Below are 26,794 nucleotides of genomic sequence, written 5' to 3' on the forward strand. Positions count from 1 at the left end.
TATTCCATGTACATATTTCACATGCTCTTAAAAGAATTTCGGTTAGTAAAAATTACGACCTTATAAAATAAAAATATAATTTGATAATGAAATGTTTGTTGCAGCGATGTAGAAAAGATCAGAGAGGGGATCGCAGAGAAAGTACCAATGTTTGTATATTTGGTAATGTCCTTTGTTACTGCCGTGCTCATCTCTTTCTGGTACGGGTGGGAGTTGACTCTCGTCATCCTGGCTTGTGCTCCGATTATCATCATTACTACTGCAATCGTCGCTAAGGTAGTTATTTAATTATACTTATAATGATACAACAAGGCAAGCATCCAGAGAAGTTCATATTATATTAATTCTTCGAAATTAGTGTAGTTCCCTACTGAAGTTCCATGTTTAGTTACCATTGCGGGCTTTGGCTAAAATCCCTTTACTTAAGGCGATGAGGTGCCCAAAGTCGCTAAATATGGTGTTTTTGTTTAAGTTTTTAGGCGATAACATCGCACGTGGAACTTTGAAAATAGTACATCCTGTAACACGTATCTTGAAGTGTAGCTTGAAGTTCCTAGAATATTGCTTATTGTCATAGGAAATACAAAAACTGGATTACAGTGAGACTCTGGTGGTTATTTTTTGACATATTTTTCTCGGGCAAACCAAACTTGCTTACTACCAAATTTGGTGTGGTTATTTAAATGGTACTTATCTTGATCCTGACACTTTATTTGTTTTAAATAAAAGACAAATAACAAATTTAGGAGTAAAAAGTAACTTTCGCCTACTAGAGAGTACGAGCTAAATATTTGCTTGCAAATTATGGACAGGCACTTAACAGTGTGAAAAAATATCATACACAAAAAATACGCAAATAAGTAAATATAATGCACCAATTCGTTGAAATCAAAAAAAATGTAAAAAGAAAGTTTACATTATTAATATTTAAAATTTGACAAAGGCAAAAAAAGATGTTATGATGTAGGAAAATTTAGGCTTAGGCAAGGCTTTCTGCGCGTTCAGGTAATAGTCTGTTCCTTTTTTCTTCATACACATTACCCGCTTCGGCAAATAACTGCTCGCTATACACAGTGCTTGCAGGTGCACATAAAAACACTCGTGCTAACTGTGCCAGTTTTGGATATTTTGTTTTATTCTCTGCCCACCATTGGATGAGAGGACTCTGCTCTCGCGTCAAACTTTCATTGACATATCGGCCTAATTCTAGAGCAACGGGGGCTTTTAGAATCATCGAGTTCCGGTTGTAATGAACCGAGTAACTCGGCCGAGTACTCGGCTCGGAAAATGTTAAACCGAGTAATATTCAGTACTCGGTTACTCGGTTAAACTTGTACTCGGTGCATCTCTATTTGAGACAAACGATGTAATTTAGCAGTGAGAACGATATAGGGAAACTATGATATTATATAGCAATAAATAGAAAACATTATGTATCTTTTTATTTAGTTAACGAGAATCATGTTCTAGTTTTCGTAATGAAAACGCCAAAGATCTACAGTACTTCATTACATGTGACATGGATCCGTTTAGCATATTTTAAAAAAGACATTATAAGTTTGGCAGCAAGGTTCTTTTTAGCTATTAAAAAGTTACTTATTTAGGGTTGGCACCCTGAAGGACTTTTATTTTCTCCGTTTTGGCTTGGTATGTTGCCAGGATCTTTTGTGAGCGGATAAAGGACACGTCTGGTGTTCTACCTAAATACATAACTCAATTTCACTCGAGGTGTGGGTTGTTTCTTGTTTGCATAACATGTCCAGTTCTTATATGCTTTGATATTTTTTGGTTTGATAGCATGTGTGTATTTTAAGTACAACGCCATCTGTTAGCGGCAATCAATATTATGTTAAATCAATCGGAAGGTCCAACTACCACACTCTTACCGCATCGGGGCGTATGACGCCACCTTATTGGAGAAGTTATAGTAGGGCGTTATCGCTCAAGATCATCGACGCAAGGTCATCGAAGCTTGTTAGCGTCTTAAAGGAGACCCGTTGTTTGACAGTAAAAAGTATATCGGTTGATAATGATAGTGAACAGAGGCAGTACGTCTACTGGGACTCCCACACTGTTAGATATACTTATAGTTAATATTCCTTTATTTCATCAAGTTTCGAGTAGAGTTGAGCTTTATGCCATTCTTCGAACTCGTGGACTTGCGTCTTCACCATACCCCGCCATTCCTGACGCAGTGCCAAATCTTCCCATTGAGGCCGTTCCAAGTTGCGTCTTTTAGTATATATCGCTTCTAAACTTCTTTACACCTTAGGAGTTGACTGCTCAAGTTTGCTGGTCACCTTCTCAGGTATAAAGATGTTGAAGATCCGCCTACCCTTCTCAAATTTAGAGTAGAAAATTCACTTCGTCAGTCTGTCCTCCGCCATACGCGATACGTGACCGCATCACCGAAGCTAAGCTTCAATGCAATTGATATTGGCTTGTAGCAGGACTTCGGTTTTACGCACTCGATCGGACCTTCTGAAGCGGAGGCATTTAACGGAAACGGTCTAAAATGATAATATGGTGGCAATACAAACACCCTATCTCGGAGGAATATAAAACTTTTGGCAGCACAATAGCCATGTATAAATATATTTTGGTGGCCAACTTCAAGTCATGTGAAAAGAAGACCTTGAAACACAGTTTGCCAAATGCAGCTGCACCACCGATCCTATTCTTAATCTCTGCATCAAGGTCACTCTTGGATGTTTTGATGTTCCCATGAAAATTATCCACCTGTCTCAACCGATCCTCTCCAAGCTTAATGACCAATGTTTCCTGACCAAGTATGGATTCGAAACTTGATGGATGGACAGCATGAAAAACAGACATAAGCCGTTGCAGGCCCCTCGAGGATTCTACCAAAACCATAATTCGTCAGCATACATGTTACCTGTGATCAATACATACAATACTTTAGTGCGCGCCTTAAGCGCCTAGCCAGATTGAAAAGATGCCATCTTTGCGGAACCGATGCGAAGTCCCTTAGAAACAGTGTGCAGTACTTCCTTGACTACCACGGCAAAGTATAAGGCGAACAACGTTGGTGCTAGAACACATCCTTGTTTTACCCCACAGGTAACGCGAAAGAAATTCATTGTTCACCATTTACTGCTGCATCATCATGTAGGAGTCTCAGAAGCCCAATAAATTCACCTCGCCCCAACTACTTCGCACTAAGCACCATCCAAAGGGCTTCATGGAACACACTGTCGAATGCTATCGAATGCTTTCTCCAAGTCAATAAAGCAGAGATACAAATGACAACCCTGTTCTCTTCTATTTTCCTGCAGTGGAAAAGATAGCTTCACGAGTGCCCCGGTCAGGTCGGAAGCCAAACTGGGTTTCAAGCAGTATCTTTTCATATAAACCTTTCCGGCTTAGGAGAACTCTGGCAAAAAAAGTTCCCAGATCATCGTGTGCAGCGCCACCCTCACGGTAGACCGTAAACCATACTTTAGCAGCTCCCCCGGTATAAGGTCGATGCCCACCGCCCGTTTACTTCGCTGCTGTCCGATGGCATCCACTCCATCACGCGTTAGAGCTCGTCCAGCTCGATAACTACAGAGAGTTGATTCATCAAGCTGATGTATTGGAGTCCAGCTGAACGATCTACATTGAGCAAAGTATTAAAGTGTGCGGCCCAGCACTATAATACGTCCTGCTTGCTTGTCAACATGTGGTGTCTAAAGACCTCAGAGGTACTTCCACTCGGAAAGATACACCAATCAGCTTGCATGCCTCACCGTAAAACTTCCCCAAGCTGGTGTGTATCAGCAAGCCACTGCATGTGACAAGCTTTGCTGGCTTTTACTTTCCTCGGTTGCTTTCCTTGCCGAAACAGACTGTTCTTATACACTACGCAGGAGGGATCCGCGTTAACAACAAAAGGAGTCCGGCAGTAATTTGGTGAAGAACGAGTGAGGAATTCGGTATATAGAATACTGTAGTTTTCAGAATCAAGAAGGAAAAGAACTGTAGTAACTAAAGAGTCCGGGGTTTCATACCCATATCCATGTTGAGAAGATGCAGATGGGACAAGCAATCTTTTTTTTTATAACATTAAGTGAATGATGGTAATCAACACGCCGGTTCATAACAGTTACAGTGCCACTCAGAGCTTTAAATTGCAAAGATCTGAGGGGCACTGCCACTGCGCCCGTCACCCTGAGACATAAGTTGACAAATCCCATGTGCCTGTAATTTCACAAGCACCCTTTCCCTTCTAAACTGGAACGCAGTAATGCTCACGTTACTGTTTGGCGGCAGAAATAGGTAAGGTGGCAGTACTTCCCTGAACGAACTCTTTCACAAGGAGCTCTACTCACTAAATCTCCAGGCAAACATCCTCCTCCACAAACGACCACGGCTACGGCTGTGCGGTATTGCAGATAGGATATTTTGCTCCCTCGAGACATTTTATTTTTTTAAATAAGTGCTTGCCTCATCTAGGAATCGAATCAACTAAATGTTAAAAAATAAGCATCCCCTGTATTTTCATAATGCCGATCGTAGGTGTCCATTATAAGAATTAATTCCTTTGAAGTAACATGGTATCTCAAGTTAAAGGAACTTCTTTAAACTATATAATTACTTAAAAAAAGAAACAAACTTGAAACTGCCCCATGGCAATGTATCTGGGCATTTCTCCAAAACCGCAATCTTCTGTATCCATGCACTAAACTCCACTTATTTATCAAAACACAAATCTACAAAAAAATAGTATAAGCCGAAAGCTAACTGGAGAGCACAAAATCTTCTCAATAAACCTTTCGGACCTAATGGAAAAAAATCCGAAATGCCTAAAAGCTGACAGCGGTGGCGTGTCCCGAATGCAGAATCCAACACAAAGTGTCATTTTTCTCAAAATTGAAACTGTATATCATTATTAAGCTTTAGTTCACGTATAATAAATTAGATGACAGTACTTATAATGTGAATTTCACAATAAACTGGACAAAAGTTTTATCACAATACCAAGATTGCTGCGTGTCCCACGCTTACGCGGAAATTCGGTGCTACCACCGAATTCCCGCTAGCTCTACTAATCACGCTACACATTACAAGTGAAGCATTTTGGAAGACTCGCAATTCGTTCGTATTATTCGTCCATCACGCCCCTGCGGCTGGAGAGAACAGGTGGGTGATTTGTTGCCGATTTCAAAAATTACACATTTCAAAAATTACATTTTTCGTTCTGGCCATAGCACTGTGACTGCGCTGTTGAAGGTAACATATGATATTCGCCTCGCAATGGACAATCATCTTCTCACTTTGCTTATACTCCTGGACTTCAGCTGTGCCTTCAACTCTATTGACCATGATGTATTGCGTACATCTCGTCACTCTTTCAATGTTTCTCCTTCGGCTTTAGCGTGTTTCGATTCCTATCTCAAAGATCGCTTGCATTGTGTTCCCTCTGATGAGGCCCCTCTGATTGGCGTGAATTAGCTGCGGGTGTCCCTCAGGTGGTGTTCTTTCCCCTCACCTCTTCTGTTATCTATTTTCATTAACTCTGTCACTTCTGTGTTGTCCTCAAACTTCCATCTCTCTGCTGACGATTTGCAGCTCTACTGTAGTTTTAAAACTTCCGATGTCGTTGCAGCCGTTGAAGCGGTTAACGCTGATTTAAGAGACATTGCTTATTGGGCTGAGTCTTTTGGCTTGTTGGTTAATCCCAAAAAGTCGCAGGCCATGATTGTGGGAAGTGAGCATATACGTAGCACTTTGGACATTGATTCTGTCCCAATTATACAGTATAATTCAACGCCTATTGCCTATACTTCTACTGCTACTAATCTGGGTCTGTTTGTGGATTGTAATTTAACTTGGACTTCACATATTAATGAAATCAGTCGAAAAACCCATTTCTTCTTGCACTCGCATAAGCGCCTCCAAAACTTTATGCCTTTAAAAACCAAGATCTGTTTAGCTCAATCTTTTATATTACCGTTCTTAGACTATGCAGATTCCTGCTATTTAGATGTTACTAGAGAATGCTAAATAAGCTTGAACGGTTGCAAAATCTATGTATAAGGTTCATCTTTGGCCTTCGTAAATATGATCGAATCTCACACTATCGCAATCAGCTCAAGTGGCTTCCCATTCGTCTCCGCAGGAATTTGCACATCATCTCTCTTCTTTACAACATTCTACATAATCCTTTGTCTCCTAGGTATCTGAAAGAGCGTTTCAGCTTTCTCAGGTCCTACGATAAGCCTTGTCGCTCTCTCGTTAGGTCCCTATTATCTTTTCCATCATTCAATTCCGGTTTTTATTCTCACTCCTTTACTGTTCATGCGGTCAGACTTTGAAACGCACTTCCCATTACTGTACATGACAGTAAATCCTTAACTATCTTTAAAATGAGAGTCAAGGAGCACTATTTATCCTCTATTCCATCCATTTTATACATATTATAATATTAAATATGTATTTATCTAAGTATTTATATAGTCTGTAGTAATTTAATATTTTTGCTGTTTTTTTATTATTATTTTATTACATAATTATATTTTATTTTGTTGTGCAGTTAAACCCGTTGTCGTAATTATTGTGTCCTGTATTTTGGTCTGCAGGAAGAAATTTCTTATGGAAATAAGCAGTACCTTTTGTTTGTGTTTTCCGTTTTACCAAATGTGATTTGTGTTTTCCTGTACAATAAATAATTATATATAAACAAAATAAATAAATTTTATGGATGTACGGTTGTAATATTTTTTTATAATATGTGTTGTAACGAATAAAATATAATAATAATTTATTGGCTTTACAACTACTGTCGTTTACAATAATATCACATATATATACTGAATTCCGTGGCCTTGGATTCGGTAGATTTTATGCCACCGAATTCAGAAAAACTGCCATCTAAACCATATTTTCATTAAAAAGCAAAAATTTTATGCATATTTACACATAAATATTTAGTTAATATTATTGATTTTTACAATTTTATATTACTACTTGCTTCCCGCTGTAAATAAACAAGGAAAATCAAAACAGAAAACAAAAATTGGAAATCAAGAAGATGAAGGAACGTGCTAGAAAAGCAAAGATAAAAAGCGATCCAATTATCGTCGTCTAGGAATATACTTAAGGAAATATACGTGAGTTTGGTTCAATCTGTATTGATTTATTGTATTCCAGTATGGGGTGGAGCTGCTAAAACTCGTTTTCTTGAGTTGGTACGTACGCAACGCAATTTACTTAAAATAATGAATTTAAAAAAAAACTATTTTCCACTATCAGATTGTATCAGCTATCAAATTTAGCCCTTGTAAGGAAACTCTACATTACTCAAAGTGTACTCAGACAACATAGGTCTCTAAAATATGATCTAAATGTTTCGAAGAGGAGAAGGAAAGATATTGTGGTACAAATACCTAAAGTAAATACAACATTTGCAAAACGACAATTCAACAAGCGATCGGGCCATTTGTATAATTAATATAATATAATTAATATAATTTGTTTAATTAATAAGGAATTAGAAATATACGCCAAAAGTTATAGAGTAAACTTATATGAAAATGGCTACAGACGAAAACGTATGAGGAAACCAAAGGTCTACTAGAACACTTTCTTTAAAAACACTGTTGAAAATTGTTAAAAAATTGTTTTGACGTTGTTTGGAAATGTAAAAAACACTAAATTAAGTATAAGGTAAAAATGTTAAATGTGCATTTATAGCTACGGAAGAACGGTGCCTCCTAACACAAGCTTGATAAGCTTTATAGGAGGTACCATCCACTGTTAATGTAAAGTTGTATTACTGAAATAAACATTTATTTTATTTAGGTATTATTATTTTTATTTAATTATATATGAAAGGCTTAAAGAAAAGGATAGACAAAGGTATGCGAAGAAAAAACGGACAGAAGGATTTTGAAGTTAAATGAATTACCTCGTCAAGTACAGAAAGTAATGAGAAGATATTTATCGCGCATGTTCCAAAAAATTGGTTGCTTTTGTATTTTTTTTTAAAAGGGATACGGAAATACTTTGTTTGATTGAAATAATCTCAGTACAGAGTACTAAAAAAACCGACCTCAAAAGTGCGTGGAATTACATCTATTTGCCAAGTTTTATTGAAATATCCCCTAGTTCGCCATTATACAGGACTTGACACTGGAGATCATAAAAATCGGTTCTCACTACTCGAAAGTATATTGAGAAAGAAAAACGCCTGAGAATTGGAGAATAGCAAAACCAACCATTCAAATAACTGCTCCTTAAGAAAATTTATAAAAATGACTGTTCATACGTGATCAGCCACCCTTAGAGGTGGATGATTTTCTTCAAAATGAAATAGGACCACTATGGAGGTGCCCTCTTTCCAACAAAAAAGAATCATGGAAATCGGTTCACAAATACCGGAGTTATCGCGTAACATACATATAAAAAAAAACAGACAGTCGATTTGAAAACCTCCTCCTTTTTTGAAGTCGGTTAAAAAGACTCAACAGCCAAAGTGAAAACTGATTTTAATTATTCTTAATAGTCAAAGATGAAATTTGTTTGCGTTGTTCAGGTCGATTTATAAATAAATGTTACTTTTTAAAGCTTGATTTAATAGTTAGTCATATTAGTAAATGTTTATATAGATTATTTCATTTTTTATTCCCATTTTTAAAATATGCCGTCTGTTAAATTATCCTGATATCGGTGGTAGCAAAATTCGGTGGATCAAATATGTCATTAACTGTTGACAATCTAGTTACCTACCCAATTAACGGAATCTTATGTAATTTTCTCGTTTTGTCGTTCCCACTCGATGTTTTTCTTGAACCCAACTTCTTGTACCATCGTTCTCTCCGAGTCGTACAGCCGTGTTTATATCCCGAATGATCGATAGCATTTTGTAAATCAAAAGTTTTTCTTAAAACTTATGTTCGAAGATACATTCTGAACGAAGAATATGATCGTAGCAAGTTTGTAGGTACCAACTCCAGTGAGATAAATTGTAAATTTGCATTATAGGTACAATCGTCGTTGACATCTCAAGAATTGAAAGCATACAGTGTAGCGGGCGTGGTCGCTGAAGAAGTGCTGGGGTCCATACGAACAGTTGCCGCTTTCGGCGGAGAGGAAAAGGAAATAGCCAGGTGAGCGTTATTCTTTTTAACATCTGGGAAATAACTTTCCGGCCCCGGGAATTGTAACAATAGCAGTCGAACTCTTGGTGTAATAAGGTCACATCTGCAAAATTGAACTGTTAGTCGGGCTAATGTATCTTATTCCATTTTTGTAACTATATCTCTGCTCGAATACAATTGGAAACCCTAACAGAGCGTAGTGCAATTTGTTAAAAAGCTGATGAGAATAATATTGGCACGTACCTAGTGTGTGCGTAAGATTAAATTATGCACACGCTATGCTAATAGATTGCGCTCGATCGAACTTCGAATTTTAATTTTAATAAGACTAGGTATAACTCTAAAGAAAAAACACATCTGAAAGATATGCACTTTTAGTTTAACTTTGACAATATGATGTCGATGTATTAGCCTATATTTGTATTTAGTACCTAATTCAAACATGAAATTAACTTTACAAGTTATTATAATACATACTAGATTTAAGTATAATTTGTTGTACCCTGTCAGGGTCCATGTAATACTACTAGTTACTTGTAATAGCTGTATTCATACCATGGTTGCATCAAACGGTATTCTATTCATTTCTTCAACGATCAGGTACACGCTCCGACTTGCACCAGCCAATAAGACAGGCACAAGGAAAGGAATGTACTCGGGCGCAGGCAGCGGCGTCATGTGGTTGTTAATCTACGCGACCTACGCGCTTGGGTTTTGGTATGGTGTCGGGCTTATTCTGGACAGCAGGCACGAGGAGAACCCCATTTACACTCCTGCCGTTTTGTTGATTGTAAGTTCACTAGTTGTAGTAGTTTAGAATTTTTATTTACGATGCTGAACTAACATTATAAAACAGGAACAAACGCGATGAAACAATGTACATATTAATAAAAGTCTATGTTTTAATTGTAATTAATGTACAAAAATCGAACACAAAGAAAAATTCCTTCGGTCTTGTAAGACGCGAACCAGCGCCTGTAATGTCAATCTAGAGCAACCGCTCTGCCAACTGAGCTACAAATTGAATCAGCAGACCTTACGAATTCTATATGCGTTTGTTACAGATATTTGTTTTTGGTTTTAACGGCTTTTTGCCCTTCCGCCACCTATGAGAAATCTATGAGTTTTTCTTCACTCAACCAGGTTTCTTTACAGTTACCAGAGGTTGACAAGAGTTACCGCTTTTTAAATTGTAATATGATTTTTTACTACCATGATATTAACTTATTTTTGGTGAAAATACTTCGCTAGTTTTTTATAATTATTAATATCGTTTTATATATTAATTAACAAATGCCTAGCGAAATTCGTAAGAGCCGCTGACTCAATCTGTAGCTTAATGGGTAGAGTTGGTAGAGCTGTTGCTCTCGCTTAGCATTCAGGTTCGAATCCAATCAGATCAAAGAAATATTTACTTGCGTTCGATCTTTTTATTAATTAATACAAAGAGAGCAAGAGCTCTACCAATTGAGCTACAGATCGAGTCAGCGGACCCTACGAATTTCGCTATGCGTTTGTTATTATATAAAACGAGATTAATAATTATAAAAACTAGTGGAGTATTTTTTGTGAAATTACCACAAAAAATATATAATATCGTGGTAATGGTGGCACTACACATGCCTATTTGCATTGGGTATTTATTGTACTTGGAAAAATATGCACATGGATCCACGTAAAGAGTTAAAATAATGAATATGACTCAGTGTGGACGCTTTACTTGCGTATTTGTCTATTTGACTCATTTGATGTGCCGAGCTTTGAGAAACAGACCAGCGCACAGTAACGCGTGTTTAGTGTTTGTTGTAGAAACATTCGAACAAAAGCGAATCGAAACATTGAACGGAAAACGCCAATTAAGTAAAGAAGACCTAAGCCTTCCTATACATATACTTTCAACTTTGCAGGTCAAATTTATTGCTCTGTTTGTGATCGGATATTTAAGACAAAATGCGGTAGGTGTATGGCGACTCATATAAGACGCTAGGAAATAATCTCAAAGGGTCGCTGTTGTCGAAATCAATAAAGAGGACTATATAGTCCTCCAAATATATACTTGTCGAATAGGCAAACAAGGCAAATACTTTGTTACACATGCTAGTTACATATTGGTGATTGTTTGCCAAATATACTCCCGGACACATAATTCGAGCCACCTCGCAAGTTTGTCGTAAAGGGCTAGAATACAAAAATAGTGTTATCATCGAAGAAAAAATTTTCCCCGGTTGTGCAAGTCCAGATACCCAAAGGACTTACGGAAAAGACGTTTAGTCATTGACTTACAATTATATGGACGTCGGGTCCGCGCTAAAAAGTGTCCGCACTTGTAAGGCGCTAAAATCGTATACAGAGCGCCAAACTCCGCTTTAGTCTTCATTTGTTCGACTGACAGCGCGATACTGCGATCACATTACAATTTAAATTTCGAATAGGTTGACTTGGGACATTTTTTTCGTGGTTTTTGTATTAGACCCGTCGTCCATTTATTTGTAAGTCAATGCGTTTAGTATACTAAACTATTATGCAATTTTGAATTTGGAACTAGTATACTTTAGTGTACTAGTTTCAAAATTGCATAATAGTTTTTGATCAATCAAACATTGTTTCAGCTTAGGGTACTTAATACTCAAAATGCGTAATGGCTCGAATTATGTGTCCGGAAGTGTATAGCAAATACAAAAAGCCATCTGAAGTGCCACCATAAAATCAATATTAGAATGTAAAATGTTTCATGGCGTTTTCCTCTTTTTTTATAATATCAAGATCATAAGTTTTGGCGATTGTTACCTACACAAGGGAAATGAAACTGTTTTTACTTACGTTGTTTCAAAAAACATATACGCGGTTTAGATACTGAAAAAATAGTTTCGTTCCAGTTGTCGAGTATATAACCAGAAATAGAGGCGAAGTAATCTATAATAATCCATCTCTGGCAACTCATCAGGCAAATGGGCCCTATATCACTTTTAGATATCAATTCTCGTTGCATTGACATTACAAATTATAAAGCGGAAATAGTACAGCGCCAACATCTCACCTGTGTGTACGTCTCCGTATATTTCAAAAATATTCTGTATTTATTGTAATAAAGAGAATATCTCTAACATAGCTGTTCCATTCGGTGGTGTGGGAAAAACAGCAAAACATCTAATTACAAAACAGACGGCATCACATTTCATCGGCAATTAAATATGTAATTTTTCAATTTTCGTTCATTATAGCAAAGCTCAAGTTAAACTGGTCCATATGAAGTGAAACAATTAACGACACCCGTCAATCGTTTCAAATTCGGGTTGGCCAATCGGAGCGCCGTTGTCACCCTAATGATTTATCAGAATAGTTTTCAAACAAATTAAATGACATTCGTCTCTATTTCTGGTTACAATATACTCGATGTTTCCAGTTCTGTAATTTTAGTACTTACAATGCTATGCGAAAGTTCCAAAGGGTATAATGGTGTTCTAACAGTCAAATGGTTCCTGAGACACGCGAATGTCTATTGCGTCACTAAGGAAGAATCCTCAATGTTGCCAATGTGTTGCTAGCTGTGAAACATAAGACTTAGGGTCGTATTCCAGAACTCTACTCAATGCTCAAGTCACGATTTGAGCAGACTTGAATATGATTTCAAGCACTGGAAATACGACCCTAATGGCAAGGACTTGAGTATGATTTTCAGTGCTCACTGCAATACTCTAGTCCGGACGTCAGTATTGAGTAGAGTTCTGGAATACGACTCTAGGCTTAGTCCCTTTGTCTGCACTTGATTTGCACACGCTGCGCTGGATCTCCAGAAAAGGGTTATGCCTACCCAGGGCAATGCAATAAGCAGAAAAGCCTAGCACAAATCATAAAATCTAGTTCATTCATGTAGTAGGTGAAAGTTTAAATCACTGTTGCTAGAGCCCTTGAATTGAAAATTACGTTTCGTAACTTGAAAAGTTCCATTTTTTGCTGCAACTTACTTTTTCGTTATTTCTTTTAAATCAAAGAGTCTAAGTGTCAACGGTATATTATACATATATAATATAGTCGCAGACAGGGAATTCCATACCTGGGCTGTGCGCATAATAAAAGATTTATTTATTTATTTAGTTAGTACAACTTACACTTACAGTACTTATAACTAAACATGTAAGTCATAGTCACAAAAAAAAAGGTTGAGTCGATCACCAACCAAAGATAGGATGCGGAATTTGGACCACAGAGCTTTGGGCGATGACCGCCTCCAAATAGTAACCAGCGGATGTTAGAAATTTTGATTCAGTGTTGCTGAACACGTCAATATCATTTGTTTTGCTTAATGATTCAATTACGGCCAATGCTTCGAAGAATGGTGTCCGTCTTAGTGTCATTGTGCGAGTTAAATGAAGGTTGAATAGAAAGTATTTGCGCTGACGAAGGGAAGGGAAGAGATTGGCGGGATGACGAAAAGCGCTTAGTACGCCTGAAGGGAATATCGACCAAGTAAAGATGATATCACCGCCGTACGCCTGGATGACCGGTGCTCAAAGGGGGCGAGCGGAATGAGCTGATGGAACTCTTGGGCACACTCACCGAAATATATTCTGTAGAAAACCGACAGACAGACAAATTTGCGCCGATGGTCTATCCTATAAAGTTTAGATTCGAGTTTATCGTTGCCAATAAATCTCTTGGCTCTGCGTTCGTATATGTACGTTTAAATCCTAAAAAAAGTAGGTACCTACACTGAAGAAAATCAGGTTTTCATGCTGTCATGAATTGGTGATGATGCTATTATAAATCCATCCATCCACTAGAACTAAATACTTACAAATAGTTCTAGTTAACAAAAATATTTTTGTTCTACATTTCAGGAAGATATGTATTAATGCCATTTTACTTACTTGCGATTTCAGTAAAGATTGACCATTGGTTTATTACCTTTGAAATTTCTATGAAAAAAATTACACTCTATAGTAAGTTAGTAAGTAATGCTAATGTAGAGTTCAGACTGTGTCGGTCCAATAGTGATCAGTTGCGAATGTTTGTTATAAAGTATAGTAGTTTGAACTTGTCTTCAGATATTTTTCAGCGTGCTACAAGGCGCCCAGAACGTGGGCCTAACCGCACCCCACTTAGAAGCCATATCATGTGCGAGGGCATCTGCAGGAGTTATATATGGAGTCCTCGACAGGAAACCTGAGATCGATAGCTTGGGCACTGAAGGCAGCAGGCCTGAGATCAGCGGAGATATTGAATTACATGACGTATATTTTCGCTACCCGGCAAGACCAGACGTTCAGGTGAGAAATTCAAGAGATTACCGTGACAATCGTGTGGTAACCTGGGGCCTTACCATGAACTCTTATTACAGTTCAGTATAGGTTCGTGACGACAAAAAGCGATATACACTTCATGTAGCGCTGTCTCACAACGTCTTAATCGTATCGAATCGTAATAAGAGTTCATGGGTAAGGCCCTTCATTAATTGTTCAGCCCCGCTTTATAGCATGAGTTCAAATCATTACCCAACAAAGAAAAAGTAATAAAAAACCAATGAAAAAAGTTTCATAGATTTCTCACAAATGGCGCTACGGCAAAAAGTTAAAAACGAAAAACAAAGATCTGTAACAAGCACATAGAAAAATTAAGTAAGGTCTGCTGTTTCGTTCAGTTTCGAGGGTGTCAGGCCAGGGGCCTTACCATGAACTCTTATACTTCATGTAGCGCTGTCTCACAACGATTTATTTTAGGTCCTAAACGGAATTGTAATAAGAGTTCATGGTAAGGCCCCTGGTATGTTGAAGGCGCTGCTGATTCGAATCCAACCGGATCGAAGGATTTTTCTTAATGTTCGATCTTTGTATCAGTAAATTTAAAAAACCCTCTAAATTTGTAATGAAACTATGTACCGCAGGGATCCGTCCTATCTCCCACGCTTTTCCTTCTGCATATCAATGATATGCTTCCACTTGGGAATATTCATTGTTATGCAGATGGTAGCACTGTTCATGGGGGATATCACGGATTCCCCGCAGCTGGGCGCGCCGATACTGACAGAGAGCGATCCAATCTTGTCGGTGAGCTTAATAGGATATTGGACCTCATCTCTACATGGGGATCTAGAAATCTTGTTGAGTTCAACGCCAAGAAAACACAAGTTTGCGCGTTAACAACAAAATTGTCGCCGTTCCTTCCCATGCCTTCTCTGATGAGCACAGCACTTTCACCTCAGAGCAGTTTTACCTTGCTCGGTATGGAAATCTGCTGTGATTTGAATCCAAGGAGCTACATCGAATCTGTGATCAAAACAGCCTCACGGAAACTCGGAGTCCTGAACAAGGTGCGACGTTTTTTCACGCCCGACCAGTTATGCCTGCTGTACAAAACACAGGTCCGGTCTTGCGTTGAGTATTGTTCACACTTGTGGGACGGCTCCGCCATGTACCTACTTGATGCCTTGGATAAATTACAGCGAATTATAGGCGACGAAGAGGTCTCATCACGCCTTGAACCTCTGCAACTGCGTAGAGATGTTGCATCGCTTAGCGCCTTTTACCGCATGTACTATGGTGAGTGCTCTGAAGAGCTGTTCAACCTCATCCCCCCTTCCCCGTTCCTGCTCAGAAGCACGCGTGCTGGCCTTCGTAGTCACCGTTTCACTACCTGCCGCATTCCATCGCGTACTAAAAGGTTCGGTGGCTCCTTTCTCTGCCGCACGGTTGACAAATGGAACTCCCTTCCGGCACATGTCTTCCCTCCCTCTTATGATATGGGGTCCTTCAAACGAGGCGTGAAGAGGCATATTGTAGGCAGGCAGGGTGGAGGTGGCTAGTGCAGTGAGTGTTTCATCGCTGCACTAGGTTCCTTCGCGTTTGGATACCACTTTCCAATTAACATCAGGTGGAGTGGAGTCATTTGCCTGTCATGTATAAAAAAAAAAGTGTCACCATATGCGCTATTAAGTATCTAACGTGGAACACGGCGAGAGGCGGTAGCAATAATTCTAGTAATCTTTTGTTGCCAAAAAAACTGGTGTTTTTATTTACATTATTTATCTCAATATCAAGCAACGTTATGTGGATTACTTACATAAATAATATAATATCCATACTTTCAGCTAATTTCTTTTATTTGACTTCTTTATTATAATAATAATAATCTTTATTTCTCTCTTTACAAAAATATCTTATAAATAAGTAATTAATATTATGAACTTATCATTAATACATCTTTGACTGGAAAGACTAAGAGACTGGAGTCCATACTAGGATTTGACCTGTGTTACGGATCTCCAGGAACTCACCATCCAATCTTTTGTTATTTGTTTGTTCCAACATACGAGATAAAATATCTCACTAACAGTATTTAGAGCTGCTGAGCTCCACTTTAAAAATAAATTGTAGGCCTTATATATATTTTGATCGATGATAATTTAAAATAAATACTGTAAGTAAATGGTATAGTCTATGAACAAATATATATTCAAATAATCTCAGTACAGAAAACTAAAAAAACCAACCTCAAAAGTACATGGAATTATTTATATATTATTTATATATTATATATGTCTGTTTGCCAAGTTTTATTGAAATATGCCCTAGTTCACCACTATACAGGACTTGACACTGGAGATAATAAAAATCGGTTCTCACTACTCAAAGTATATTGAGAGAAAAACGCCTTGAATTGGAGAAAAAGCAAAATCAACCATTAAAATAATTACTCCTTAAATAAAATTTAGGCGCTAATTATAAAAATGAATTTTCATGCGTGAACAGCCACCCTTAGAGGTAGATGATTTTCTTCAAAATGAAATGGGACCACTATGGAGCTACCCTTTTTCCAACAAAAAAAGAATCATGAAAATCGGTTCACGAATACCGGAGTTATCGCGTAACATACAGACAAAAAAACCATAAAGTCGAATTAAGAACCTCCTCCTTTTTTGAAGTCAGTTAAAAACAACTCCTAGGGTTCCTAACTCATTCTTGTCGCAAGAATCTGCTTTACGAATCAGTAGTAATGTTTAATTAGTTTGACGATTTCAAGCATAATGATTACTAATAATAAAGATTATTTTGAAGTGAGTTCGAAAGTGGAAAAATAACATCTTCGTTTCCTTAGCCACTAAGCACGAGCGCAGGGATGTCAAAATAACGAAATACAGTTGGCTGCTGAAATCACTGAAATACAGCTACTCTCCGCTGGGCTGTAAAGGAAAATGGTTATTATGATCTCGACGTAAACCTCAGCACAAAGCCGAAATTCAAATCTTGTATCGTGCAATACAAATTATAAATCAATTGGCAGCGCGGGGACACTATACTCCTCGTTTTCCTTTTCCGAAATATGGTACTCAAAATTGAATGTTAGAATCAAATGCGGCGTCTGTTGAGACGTAGCGGTATTAAACGGCCCATTCACAACCTGCGCGGCAGTACGCCGTGCAGGCAGGACACTGCTCATACACTGTTCTGCGTATGGCCCATATTCAGAGTATCGCAAGATTGCAGGATGGCTTGCACGGTGCGACTACATTCATAAGTCTGCATTACGCGGCAGATCGCAAGGCGGACTGCAATGCAGGGTAGTGAATGCCCCCTTTTAGTGAATGAAGACCTTTATGCTTAACCACTATTAAAGCTGAGTAAAGAGATATTGTATTTAAGAGGGAGCAGAGGAATGAGGAGGATTGTAGAGGGGTATATCCACTTTAAAGTTAAAAATAAAATATTGTATGAGTAACTACACGACATATTCAAGCATAGACATTAATCAGAAACATAAAACAATAAAGTTTCCTCGATAGATAAAAATCACGAAATGACCTCTAATTTTCACATTTTTTCAATTTATCCTCGAAATGCTACAGGTTATTAGGACAAAAATTAGATAATTAATTATATTTATGCATGACCGACAACTGTCACTACGGATTTTTTTTAATCCCTTTAGTTTTAGAGTTATTCCACTAAAACGAATTTGGTACTTTTAATGCGCAAAATTCAACATCGCCTGTCACATGTCACGCGAACTTCAGGCATATATTTGTTTCACAAATTTGGGTGGAGCCAACGTCAAAACTTTTTTGCATGAGAGCTCTTAAACAGCCAATCGGATTTCGTTATCTTGAAAGTTTTTTTCCAATTTAGTAACAATCAGAAAACCGTATTGGTTGTTTAAAAAATCTGTCTATACTTCTCTTTCCTTTGTTGAATAATAAAAGGCAGTATGGATTAGACGCCTTAGCCTGTTCCTAAAATTTACTACAGAATGATAACAAACCTTGTGACTAGTTTACAAAGGCTTCGTAATAATCGGTAAGGAGGAACATTTTTCTTGGCATGTTTGATAACCGATGCACTGTATTTTATCTTACCAAACTCACCAAGTGATTTACTCCTACTTATCGCCTACTAGTTTCGTCGTGTAAAACGGTCTTTAGGCGAGTTTTGGTTGAAATTAACACAACAATAGGTATATACTAATCGTCTCTCAGCAGTCAATATCTGAATTTCCAGGTCCTAAATGGATTAAATCTCAAAATAAACAAAAACGAAACACTAGCTCTTGTCGGTTCGAGTGGTTGCGGTAAATCCACAGTACTACAGTTGATACAAAGGATGTATGACCCAGAAAGAGGCAATGTGTACTACTCCGGGAATGATGTCAAGAATATGAATGTTCGACATTTAAGGAATCATATCGCAGTCGTGGGTCAGGAGCCGGTTTTGTTTGCTGGGAGTATAAGGGAAAATATTCGGTAAGCCCTTATTCACCTTGATCACCTTTAAATATTAGACAACATCACATACGTTGTTCTGATCCCAAAGTAAGTAACTAAAGCGCTTGTGTTATGGAAATCGGAAACAACGATCGGCGATCGTACCACAAACACCCGGACCCGAGACTATATGGAAAAGTTAGTTTCCTACACTGACCTGGCCGGGGATCGAACGCGGGACCTCAGAAATGGCGACACCATGAAAACCGGTGTGCAAGCCACTCGCCACGGAGGCCGTGAAACTTTTGCTACGCACGCATTTTCCATTTTCGTCCTCGCGAATAAGAAAGATACGTTTTATAGTTTGTGCCAAATAGCATGGCAATAGCGATCAATCACCCCTTCCTACCACTTATACGTCAATTGTGAAAACGATACTCTCAAATGTTATAGATATAGAAAAAAAGGGGAGATATGGTATGGGGGTGTGGTTCGTGTCGCCTCGATATGATCAAAATGATCATATCGAGGTGACAAGCCAACAAACATCATCACAGTGACATGGCGATCGTTGTACATACAAGATCTCTCGTAAAACGTGAAAATGCCAAGTTGCCAACAAAAACTTTAAAACCAGTGCGATAACATTCCACCGGCTATTTGCATTTTTAGTTACTATTTCTATTATTCATTACTATTTTCTTCTTGTCTCCATAGAAGTTTCTAGGCACAAATATAGTTGTTCATTTACGATGTCTGATGTTTATCGACAATAAATTTTAACTGAAATGTTTTAATTTCTTACTATGATTTTTGTAATTAAAATCCCTAAAACTTTGAAGCGAAAAACATTCACCTTAAATTGATTTCTTTTATTTTATTATTATTATTACTAAACATTTTATTTCGAGTAACTTTAACACAACTCATATTTCGGACATCCGTTTTAATGTCATGTCAATTTGTATGTTGCTGTTGCTTGAAGAAAAATGTATGTGTATTATTATTTTAGATATTTAAATTCCATTATAATCTAAATCTAATCTAATCTAATATTAAAAATTAAAAATAAATAAAATAAATAAAAATATAAATAAATAAAAATAAATTATACTCGTAGATTAAACGTAGAGTATTTTTAATTTTTAAGTTTTTCCAATGAATTTAAAATAAAAGGAGGTTGGATTGAAGCTGCAGGAAAATCGAAAGATTAGTTTTCTTATTACTATTTCTGACTATGTTTCAATTTCCATAGCAAATGCATTTAAAAAATTACGTAAATCCTTCATAAAAAAACAACATAATTTAATTTATTAAATTCGTTGATGGTTTACTCTTGACAGTGACAGCTTCACCAACCCTACAACAACCGTTAACGTGTCATGGAAAATTGACACTGGCGACGAGGACCACACCCCTCGTTGAGTAGCGTCAGTTTAAGTTTAATAAGTTTAACAATTCACGGAGCGGTTTCCATCCGCGTGCGCCGGTGCTGCTAGACAGCGGTTTTATTTCAATAATCACGACTCTGCAAGTTTGTGCGGGCATGTAGCCGCCGCGGTTGCGGGCACGAAACACTCCCGCCGCGGTAGCCTCTACCATGCTCTTCTTATCACAGATAAAAATACGCAGCGATATTTATACCTTATTTCAATTGATAAATTTAATGACCTCTTCCTTCCCATACGAGATTTGCGTTGGCCATAAAATTAACGCCTTTGACGCTATTAAAACAACTTTGTCGCGTTTATTCCCGTTTACAATAGCTCCTTTTACACATTCACTCTATCGCTCGTGATCAGGAGCGTACAGGATTGCGCGCGTAAAAGCCTGCATGCGCCTTTATGCGCGATCACCAGTTTGAAGTTTTTTAAGCTAACGTTCCATCGCGTGCGTTTGCTCGTGTTGGTTTGTATTACAACGGAAGATCGTTCGTGTAAAAGGCAACTTTGGAACGCATGATTGCAAGCGCGACTGATGAGTGCAATCGCGCAGTCTTTCTCTTTTCCTTCCAATATTACCACGCGCGAGAGAGGGTCTGTCATCGAGTACATAACCGAAATAGAAACGAAATGTCATTTAATTTGTTTGAAAACTATTCTGCCATATTATTACTGTGACAACTGCGCTCCGATTGGCTAGCCCGAAGTCGAAACAATTGACGGGTGACGTCGACTGTTTCACTTCAATCGACCAGTTAACTTGAGCTTTGCTATAATGGACGAAAATTACAAAATTATATACCTATTTAATATTTAACTACCGATGAAATGTGATTCCGTTTGTCTTGTAATTAGATGTTTTGCTGTTTTTCCCAAACCACCGAATAGAACAGCACGGCATTGTTATCTTTGTTACAAAAAATACAGAATATTTTTTGGAATACACGGAGACGTACACATAGGTCAGTAGTTGATCTGTCTATATTTCAGTGCAAACGGGAGTTGATATTTATAAGAGCTGTATAGCTAATGTGTATATGGAATATACGGCCCTTATTTCGTCTTTATTTCTGGTTATATACTTGATGGTCTGTGTAAAGCCCTCTAATGTATGATGTAACGCGACAATTTAGAAACCTTTATCGCTGTTAAAGTAATAAAATGTTTTTTTTTTCACAGTATAAGTAATCCCAGTTGTACAGACGCAGAAATCATTGTCGCAGCTAAGCAAGCTTACTGTCATAATTTCATCAGAAAACTACCTGACGTAAGTTAATTCAAGTGTTAAGTTGGTAACGAACTTTGACATACCACGTGATGTGTCTTTGGGTTAAATCATCATTCTAACATATACTAATTCTATATACCTAGTGCTATAAAGAATAAAAACAGCACGTTATGGATCACTCGCGCAAGCGCGTCACCTACGTAGTCCAGAGTGTAAACTTAAATCTCAATCTGACGTTTCGAGTCATATTTCATAATTTCACTGTGGCTGCGTTTGACTTTACTGAAGTTTAGGTGTGCTGGTGAAAATGTATTGATAGTAGGTAGGTTAGATATCTACTACTTTAGCATTTCTCACTGCACGTCACGCAAACTTACGAGTTAAACGGTTAGGAAGCAAGTCGGTATGTGAGAGTATTTCAGAGTGGATCAAAGTTATGGCGCAGTATAAACTTTGTTGCCAATATCTAATTTTTTTTTTTAATTCCCTAATAAGGCAAAGTACCTACGAATCTATGTATTTCATAAACATTTCCTTAATAGGAATACGACACAATGATCGGTGAACGAGGTGCCCAACTATCAGGAGGACAGAAACAAAGGATAGCAATCGCTAGGGCGCTAGTCCGCAAACCTAAAATTTTGATTCTGGATGAGGCGACTTCAGCGTTGGACTCTCACAGTGAAGCCAAGGTCCAAAGGGCGCTAGACTCCGCGGCGCATGGCCGGACCACCGTCATGGTTAGCCACAGGTTAAAAAGCGTAAAGTTATATAAAGGCCATCCCATATTGTGTAACCGTTCAAGGTACTTCGTAACTCAAGCTTATTAATTGACCAAAGCAATAAGGGGCAGGACCTTCCTAAATAGAACACATTAAAATGATATTAAATTTAACAGATTTGCAAAACAATACGAAAATAATATCAAAAGTGTAGTAATTCTATGAACTTAGAATAATAACGCATAGAAACCTAGCCCGCACACGCTAAGTGAGGCAAATTGAAGCGCGCCAAAAAGGGCCTACACGAGCGGGCGGGCCTTCAATGCTCAAGGTCAACTAGCACCGCGAACAGCTCCAGAATTTTAGCTAAAAATGACGAAATGTGCGGTAAATGAGTGTAAAAATACGTCAGACAAACATAAAATAGATACTAACATCACATTCCACAAGGAAGTAACGCGTTTCAACTTGTATTTTTATATAAATATTCACTAAAACCGAAAATTAACCTACTACTAAAACTAGCCTACATGAATTTGATTTTTGGCTCACTTGTGACAGTCCGTTTGATATGAAACTATCATTCTATGCGTTATTATTCTAAGTCTATGAAGCCGTTATTGTACGAACGTACACAGCTCCACAAACCTGGGCATTGGCGATATCTCTGTAGTAGCACCACATTTGTGGGAAAATTGAGCCGCATAATTTCGACGCTTAAGATTGGAATGGATTTATTTTATAATACCAAGTGACAGGACGAACGAAATTGTCCCAATCAGAGATTATGATTTTTTATTTGTTGAGCATTGGCTATAGAACCATCAGCTTAAACATGTAACAAATAAATTATTTAAAAAACTCAAAACGTAATAAATAATACTTAAACTAAAAATTAATTTGTTCCAAAAACTATAACTACAAAAACCTGTCATTTTCCTTTTTTTTGTCACAGTTATAAGATTGAAAGAAATTAGAGCTTAATTATGTTTAATACTTTTTTCGTATTTCATACGGTGAAATACGAAAAAAGCCCTTACCCTTTTTTTGTACACAGGTTAGCGACAGTCCTCAATGCAAATCGCATAGTGCTTTTGGATAAAGGAGTGGTGGTAGAACAAGGTACTCACGAAGAGTTGCTTTCATTGCGTGGGAGGTACTATCAACTCGTGCTAGAGAACGAACCTGGAATCGCGCCCACCCACCCGCAGCCCGACGGCATTGCGCTTGTGAAAAAAAGTAAAAAATATGCATATATTAATATTTTTCTGCGCTTGTATTTTCATGTGATGCTTTTACCAATAACTTATTACATAATAATGTACTTATTTGTTATAAAAAAGTTCATTGACAGCAACATATTAGTACATTTCTCTGTCGTCTACTGTGGTGAGACTGTTTAAACTGGTCCGCGTCTTTGCTAACGGTCAGAGAACAACGCGTTTTACAAAGTGTTGAGATAGAGATCCCAAATAAAAATGATTGTACAAACATTATCGTAATAAAATTGTCACTTTTTTCTATTTTTTCAGTGCTTTATCCCTAGTCCTCTCCAGTAGCATGGAAAGTACCTACTAATGCATTTGTCGACTAACAACTCTTCAACCATTGCATGGCATGATTTTGTTATTTTTACTTTATTGAAATTAGCTTTTAGGGGAACGTGCATATGACTGTCAGAATTTGGAATCACTGTATTGGATCAGCCTGTTTAAAGTGGGCCACAAGTGATAGATAATAATAGAAACAGTGTTTGAATGGCTACCCGTAGCCAGAAAGATCCAATATCTATGCCACTTGACGTCTTGCGTAAAGTCGTTGAAAGCTGATTACAAATGGAGCTCTATAATTAGGACCCCTATGATTAAATTTGAAATATTTTACACCTTTTTTTTGACATAATTCACTAGACTCGTTAGCATAAACGAATGTCATGTAAGGTCCACTAACTAGCGGCACAGAAAGGACTTATAACAACCGTTATCGTATTTTCTCTTAGCCAGTTGATTGATTAGTTCTACTAATGATCTATAATATCATTTTCAATTAGCAACCTCTGTATTAGGAATACGTCACATAAGGCATACTTATGAAAACTCACAGTTTTTGTAATCAATTGACATCAAGTTCTATGACCTATCTTTTTATCGTGCTTAATAGTTTATTCATAATGTATATGATAACATTTGCTCTGCTACGGTAGGGTTAATGCACGTTCCCTATTACAATGTTCGGGGTACTTTCGCATGGCTAAAATGTAATGGTTATTTCTTTTAGCTGACGACGCTCCTCCTACAGATCTTAGGATACATCGACCCAAGCTTGAAAAACTAGCATCGATAGAGTCTGTGAAAAGTGATAGTGTCTCGAGTGGCTCCTCGTCAAGTGAAGAGGATGAAAAGGAGAGTAAAGATAAAGGAGAGAATGATCCTACCATGTGGGAAATAATGAAACTTTGTAAACCTGAAAAGATGCTAATGATCGGCGGTGCCTTGGCTGCTGTTGCCGTAGGTGCTTCGTTCCCTATGTTTGCCGTTCTTTTTGGTGAGACATATGCCGTGAGTAAAGTTTAACTATTTAACTAAACAATACATAGCAGATATACATATTTGGTGCTCAAGAATCGAAACAGGATCGATGACTCGTAAAGTGCTATATTTAATGTATGAAGTTACATTTGTACCTTAGAATAGTGGCATTATAACATGTACGGTACTAATTTCTTCTATTGTCAATGGAAGAAATTAGTACTTTAACATTCCGCGACATATCGAGAATCAAACACCTGACTTGGAACCGCGTTATTGTTCGAGTCTAAGGTTTGTCGAATCTCTGTTTAAGTGTTAACCATATTCCATCAATTGCGGTTAGCATCATTTTCTGTGGGTCGAACTTTATCTCTCTCGTAGTTCTCTCGCACGGCTCCACTCGAATCTTTCTTATGAAGTGGGCTAAGCCCAACATGGATTGTACTTTGGCGAAGCGTTGACCTGAAACCATAGGGTTACTGTGCTTTGGAACTTAATAATAATGAAGTCATATTTAAATTTACATTATTAAAATAATATATACCATGACGGAAACTTTAAAAAGTGGCTGAATGAATAGCGCACATTTAAACAAAAAATAGATACTTACATACCTTCTGCCACTGAAAATATACTAAAATTAAAATGTCATTTTTCTATTTACCTATGCAGTTCCGTGGCCCTTCTCCAAAGGGAAGATACGTACAATCCCGGATAGTTTGTTTGTTTTCTAATGTAAATCGCTCTGGATCGAATTTTACTGGGTCAGGGAAATATTTTGGATCTCTTTGAATAGCGAACACTGGTATAAGAAATCTCATGCCTTTCCTCAAACTTAAATTCAGTTCGGGAATCTCATAATCTCTAATACTTTGTCTGAATACCAAACCTGCTACTGGATACTTTCGAAGAGTCTCGTCAAAAGTCATTGATAAATAATTTAATTCATGTAAGGCCTCGTATGTCAAAGCACCATTGTATTTATCCATTACCATGGTAATTTCTTTAAAACAGTTTTCCTGTACTTTCGGATTGAATGCCAGCTCATAGAGTAAAAAGGACATTGTACCTGAAGAACTTTCAAACCCTGCAGCGTAGTAAACCATAGCCTGTGCAGCAATTAATGCGTCGGTAATTTCTAACACAGCAGTTCCTTCTGCGTTAGATTTAGTAACCGTCTCTTGTTCTTTTAAATCGATCATGAAATCCATAAAGTCCTTTCGAACCTTTGGCTTCCTTTCTCTTTCATTAGCGATTTCGCTCACAAGATCCAAGAAAAAGTTTATTAATTCAGGTGATTCAAAGTCGATCTTTACAAGTTTCTTTAATAATCCCGGCAAGAGTCCCCTTATAATTATTTTTGAATTCTGGGGCCGAAACAATCTATTAGCCATTTCAATAAACATACAGTCGTCTTCGGAGAAAGTGTCAATATCCAGTCCAAATGCAATTGTAGTAATACTTTTTAGGGTGTATTTCATTTTTAAACTTCTCATTTCAAGGGGATCTGGTCTTTCAAGTAATTTATCCAAATAATCCAGGTATTGTTTTACACAGTTATCCATTAGCGGCATCATTTGCTTGAGTTTTCCTGGTGTGAACACAGGACTCAATTTTTGTCTTAAAACTTTCCATTCCTCACCATCTAAAGCGAATAAGTTTTTTGAGAGAGGATTATTTTCCGACGTTCGAATGCCTCTACTTGAAAATGTTTCAAAGTGTTTCACTAGCACTTTGTTTATGAGTTCTGGATCATTTACTATCAGTGCTGGTTTCCAACCTTGATATATTCCAATAACTTGTTCAGTTGAAAATTGCTTATAAATATTAGCTGCAAGTGTCGTCACTGACTCCTTTTTAGTGATAACAGCTCTAAAATTCCCAAATAAATATTGAGGTTTTGGACCTTTTATTTTTCTGCTCTCCCAGTATGCATACGAAGATTTTATTTTTATGTAGAAATAGTACACTAGAACACAAATTAATGTGATTATATACACGGCCATTGCTGAGCGATTGCGATTCGCGGCGTCTAAATTGCACATGTAAATGTAACATACGTTATTTTATGTGAAGCTTCTT

At 37.5% G+C, this 26,794-nt stretch overlaps 2 protein-coding genes across 6 annotated transcripts in view; one reads left to right on the forward strand and one right to left on the reverse strand.

Annotated features, from left to right (window-relative positions):
- Positions 1-26,794, forward strand: part of LOC113239250 (multidrug resistance protein homolog 49-like) — an 80,058-nt gene that overhangs the window by 36,455 nt on the left and 16,809 nt on the right. For 4 of the 5 annotated variants that reach the window (XM_026476170.1, XM_026476171.1, XM_026476173.1 and 1 more), the window contains 9 exons: positions 105-276; positions 8,986-9,110; positions 9,702-9,891; positions 14,147-14,368; positions 18,590-18,831; positions 21,414-21,501; positions 22,005-22,213; positions 23,242-23,423; positions 24,462-24,742. In XM_026476170.1, coding sequence (XP_026331955.1) covers positions 105-276; positions 8,986-9,110; positions 9,702-9,891; positions 14,147-14,368; positions 18,590-18,831; positions 21,414-21,501; positions 22,005-22,213; positions 23,242-23,423; positions 24,462-24,742 — 1,711 coding nt within the window. The remainder of the gene's footprint in view (positions 1-104; positions 277-8,985; positions 9,111-9,701; positions 9,892-14,146; positions 14,369-18,589; positions 18,832-21,413; positions 21,502-22,004; positions 22,214-23,241; positions 23,424-24,461; positions 24,743-26,794) is intronic. The other variant, XM_026476172.1, reaches the window with a different exon arrangement.
- On the reverse strand, positions 24,797-26,738 carry LOC113239251 (cytochrome P450 6B7-like). The gene is made up of 2 exons (XM_026476175.1): positions 25,782-26,738; positions 24,797-25,174 (listed from the first exon to the last, which is right to left on the reverse strand). Exons 1-2 carry the CDS (start codon positions 26,716-26,718, stop codon positions 24,999-25,001), a joined length of 1,113 nt encoding a protein of 370 aa, XP_026331960.1. The 5' UTR covers positions 26,719-26,738; the 3' UTR covers positions 24,797-24,998.

This window comes from Hyposmocoma kahamanoa, unplaced genomic scaffold (assembly GCF_003589595.1).
Source record: "Hyposmocoma kahamanoa isolate Upper Pololo Valley unplaced genomic scaffold, ASM358959v1 99705, whole genome shotgun sequence".
In the NCBI taxonomy this organism is placed as follows: Eukaryota; Metazoa; Arthropoda; class Insecta; order Lepidoptera; family Cosmopterigidae; genus Hyposmocoma; species Hyposmocoma kahamanoa.